The following is a 4,920-nucleotide window of genomic DNA, read 5'->3' as shown; positions in this document are numbered from 1 at the left end:
TGTATGTTGAATTAAAATTAATTTTATGACGGATTATGGCGTTCGGTTCTTCATTCACGAGTGACGAGAGAAACTTCACGTATAATTAATTACTAAGTAGTGTGTTTTATATTTTATCGTACGTGTTGTAATCAAAGTTTGACTTTACGGTACTTTATGTTTAATTTTATCTTGGTTTGAACTTTGTGTTTTTATATTTTATCGTACGTGTTTGTAATTTAAGTAATTAAATTTTGCAAAATATGAAAAAGTGTTTATTATTGCAAAATATTTGTCTGAATACCCATCGGTTTCCTACATTTTTGTCGGTTTCCTCTATGGTAAGCGATTTCCTACTGGTACTGGTTTCTTTTTTTGTCTGAATCCCCTTCGACTTCCACTCCGGTAAGCGGTTTTCCCCCTAAAATTGAAGTCCCGATATGGTTAACGAGAACATTAAGGCGATCCTTGACAGTGAGTCTTGGCCACGAGCCTTAGGTGGCATAGAGGTTTTAGTGAAACGTATTAATAAGACACGTGTTATTTTGCTAAATTTCTTTGGTGATAATGTAAATAATTTAATCGTGTTCTTAAATCTCAATGGTTCATTTCTTTTTCAAAAGGATTGGAAATTTGATCGCGTGATTAAGTGTGAGAGAGTTTATTTTCAACCTTGACGAGTCCTCCAAAAATATATAAGATTATATTATTATTTCTAATGACTGAACCAGCACATCTTCAGTTACATGTGATAGTCTTCATTTTGAGAATATATTCATTCATGTTATTAAATTGTCTAATTTTTACTCTTAATATCACTTGTCACGTCATTAAAATTATTAACTAAATTTTAGATAAAATATAATTGATAAATATTATGTGGCTTAACTAGTCATAATTTGTTTTGAGTTACCGAGGAGAAATGTAACATTTATAACTAGTATGTGGAATAGTAATATTTTTCAACTCGATACTCAACATAAAAATTGTTAAATTTGCAATTAAAAAGTTTATTTATGTTTTTGGGCCTCTAATCGTACTTGCCCATTAACGATGCAACCATGTCTCGGTTTTATATTTATACCAAAAGAGAAAAAAAAAAACGATAATATCAAGAAAAATGATCGTTTACACTTAAAATAAAATGCCATTATCGTAGTAAAATTTTTAAATAAACTATTTTTGCGATAAGATACAAAACGACTATCATAAATAATAATCGCGATAAAGTGAATAAAGAGAAAAGACCAAAATCAAATGTTCTATAGTTTTTTTTACTGAGCTCCAAAATCGAATTTTAGATTAAATATATTTGTTAAACTAATTGTAATATATTTTTTGTAACATTATATATATTTTTTAACAAATTTTTTTTTTTTTTTGTTTATAATAATAGCTCGAAGCTCTCCATTAAAAAAATTAGGAAAAATTGTATGAAATAGCCAATTCAAACTATGATTTTTGCAAAATAATCATAGTTTCATTAGGTATAGCAAAATAATCAATTGAGAGTACTTCGACTTTTAATCCTGCCTCGATTAATTTTAATACAGCCTTCATAAAACTTACATTCTGTCTTTATAGTTCGTTGGGATTAAATTTAATCTAATCTAGATTAATCTTACTTTGACTAGTTTGCTTATAGTTGACAAACTATGACTATTTTGCAAAAGATAGTTTTTATTTGGCTATATATCCACTTGCCCCAAAAAATTACTCAAGAGTGCAAACATCCAAAATCTTTCGACAAAGATTCAAGACTAGATTCTGATGAACGCACATGTCAATTTTCAACTAGCGCGTAACTACAAAATTGTCAATGTTGGGGTGTTAGAGTAATAACTTATATAAACGTGGTATAAAATGTAAAACTATAAAATGTAAGGACTTAATGTGCAATTTTCTATCATTTATATACATCTCTTCTCTCTTAGACTTCGCTTGAAAAGTAAAACCCTAATTATCTCGGCCACAGAGGCTCTCATTCCCTTGCTCTCAAGTCTCAACGCTCTATCGCTCTTTCTCTTCAAGGTATATATATCTCTCTCTCTCTCTCTCTCTCTCGATGTACGACGAATTCGAATATCCAGTGTGCTAGTTTTCCACCCAAAGTTCGTGCATTCGTTGTATTAGCGTGGGGTCTGTGGTAGGGTCTGATTTAAAGCTAGCATTGTCCTTTGGATCCGTGTTTCTGTTCGTTTGCAGTTTATAATCTATCTCGTTGTTTCGAAGGAAGAAGCACAGTGACTAGCGTTGTAGATTTTAGCGATTTTGATTTTTTTTTCTTCTGATTATTATTTTTTCTGTATTATATATTTTCGCTAATTCCCGGACTGTTTTCTTTTTAATGGTTAAAATTCGATGGGCAGATGCCTAAATCTTTTTTGTTAATCCAAGTGATCATAGGTTTTCCGACCAAATACACAAATTAAAGTAACATTTCAGGACAATTATATCTTGTTTGACCCATATAAAAATATAATAGACACTACTATGCGACTTTAGTTTATGATACATTCACCGATTTTGCTCCATCATATATAAACATATCTTAGATACAACTAGTTATCTGTATTGGTGATACTTGTGACATGTGCGGTCATATACTGATTTTTCTACACCTTACATTTTGTCTCCTATTAGTTTCAAGCATGGCCGAGGTTGAAGAAATCGTCCAAGAGTCAATTCCGTCTCATCAAGATGTCAAGCTCTTCAATCAATGGTCATTTGATGGTGTTCAGGTTTGTGTTCTAATTTTGTTTTTGGGCTCCCTTGAGAGTCTTAGTTAGATATTGTATTTTGAAAGGCCCTTGAGAGTCTTAGTTAGATATTGTATTTTGAAAGAGTACTCATTCTTACTTAAAGCCTAGTGTTATCAGATCAGCTCATCAAGAGTTTTATATGTACGAATTTTGCTTCTGTGTTTGTCATATTGCTTATATGCTTCATAAAAATTTATGTTTGAAGTACGCCTAGATGAATACTATGGAATGATGTCCTTAGCTTTGAGCTGAAGTTTTATTTTTGAGGCGATTAAATGCTTAGAAATCTTTGGTAGACACGTGATAGTAATGTATCGGAGTTGCAACGGAAAACAGTCATATAGTTAAATAGCTATTAGTATATTAATTACCTTTAAGTAGCGCTCTAGCTCTTTGACTACATTATGATTATTCAATTTTTACTAATACAATATGCCGAATTTCGATCGGTTCTTATCAAAATGCTTACTAGATTATGGTTCTTCCTTTTAAAAGTCAATTATGTTAGATTTTCTAAGCCTATGAAGTAGCCACCATGAGCATAACTATCTAGCTCTTCGACTAGTTTCTGATCGCTCAATTTCTATCAACACAATCTACGAAAGCTCATTCGGTTCCTATCAAAATGCTTACTAGATTTCGTATTTGCTAATATTTAGACGTCAATGAACTGAATTACAGGTCACCGACATATCTTTGGCGGATTACATCGGAGTTGGGGCGGGCAAGCATGCGACGTACGTGCCTCACACGGCCGGGAGGTACTCGGCCAAGCGTTTCAGAAAAGCGCAGTGTCCGATCGTGGAGAGGCTCACGAACTCGCTCATGATGCACGGCCGAAACAACGGGAAAAAGCTCATGGCTGTCAGGATCATCAGGCACGCCATGGAAATCATCCACTTGCTCACCGACCTCAACCCCGTCCAAGTCATCGTCGACGCCGTCCAAAACAGGTAACATGTATAAATATTCGAGTTTTTTTTTCCTCTCGAGGGTTGGGAAATCGGGTTTGACTTTTTTTTTTTTTTTTTTACAGTGGTCCGAGAGAGGACGCGACCCGTATTGGATCGGCCGGTGTGGTCAGACGCCAGGCTGTCGATATTTCGCCTCTGCGAAGGGTCAACCAAGCGATCTATCTCATCACCACCGGTGCTCGCGAGTCTGCTTTCCGCAACGTCAAGACCATCGCGGAATGCTTGGCTGATGAGCTCATCAATGCTGCCAAGGGTTCATCTAACAGGTAATTTTGATGCCGAATTCGGGTGTATTTCTATTATGACATTTGAAAAGATTTTTTTAAGATATATATATATTTTTTTTAATGTTTGCAGCTATGCGATCAAGAAGAAAGATGAGATTGAAAGAGTGGCTAAGGCCAACCGTTGAGGACTTGAGGGAGAGTTTTGTTTGTTTTCTTCCCTTGTTTTGCATCTTAGAATTGTGTCCTTTTTTGTTGAAGAAATTAAGTATTAAGTGAGGGTCTAGCTCCTTGATGTGTTTCGATTCATAGTGAGCCAGGATTTGAGATAAAACAAAATATGTTTTCCCATTTTTAGTGCAATTCATCTATTAGCTTAATCACTTTACTAAGCCAAATTCCAACAGAACTCTTAGTTAAAGAATATTCTTTAATATTATATTTGTTTCTTCATTATGTCTATGCAATTATTTATTCTAAAGCTTATTATTTTACTACATAAATTAATTCTAAATATAAATACACATAAACCAGACTAATAATAAGAATTATAACAAAACACATGCCTAAAAATAAATCACAACATCGGAATGAGAATCTATAACCGAGTAATAAATTGTAGAAATTTTGTGTCTTTATCCATCACCTTTCCAACTACTTGACAAAATCTCTTCATGCTTTTCAATAGCCGTCGACTCTCCTATTTCCGGAACCTTACTCGTGGCAATTGCCGGAAGGCCATAACCCATATGGTGACATCCACATGTTGTTCGAACTTCGAAGTAGTTTTCATGACATTAACTACATCAACTATATAGAAGAATAATGAACGGTTTTCATGACATTTACAGAGGAATAATGAACAAGATATTCGATACCTTCGACATAACATGGCGTCATTGTACAACGTAAGCACTCCCTCAATCCAGATTGATGGAAGTATGTCTTGGATTTGAGCCTTATAAGTTTACTTGGCTGTTT

General features: G+C 33.9%; 1 protein-coding gene across 1 annotated transcript; it reads left to right on the top strand.

Moving 5' to 3' along the window:
- The first annotated feature begins 1,924 nt into the window (after positions 1–1,924).
- LOC149393947 (small ribosomal subunit protein uS7-like) lies at positions 1,925–4,401 on the top strand. Its single transcript, XM_089617701.1, has 5 exons — positions 1,925–2,010; positions 2,623–2,720; positions 3,423–3,694; positions 3,778–3,981; positions 4,073–4,401. The coding sequence occupies exons 2-5, from the start codon at positions 2,631–2,633 to the stop codon at positions 4,125–4,127; spliced, it is 621 nt and encodes a 206-aa protein (XP_089473827.1). The 5' UTR covers positions 1,925–2,010; positions 2,623–2,630; the 3' UTR covers positions 4,128–4,401.
- Positions 4,402–4,920: the final 519 nt, after the last annotated feature.

The sequence above is a fragment of the Urtica dioica genome, chromosome 6, assembly GCF_054948205.1.
Source record: "Urtica dioica subsp. dioica isolate 48M chromosome 6, U.dioica_male_clone48M_v1_H2, whole genome shotgun sequence".
Classification (NCBI taxonomy): domain Eukaryota; kingdom Viridiplantae; phylum Streptophyta; class Magnoliopsida; order Rosales; family Urticaceae; genus Urtica; species Urtica dioica.
This window is presented reverse-complemented; position numbering and strand designations above follow the sequence as displayed.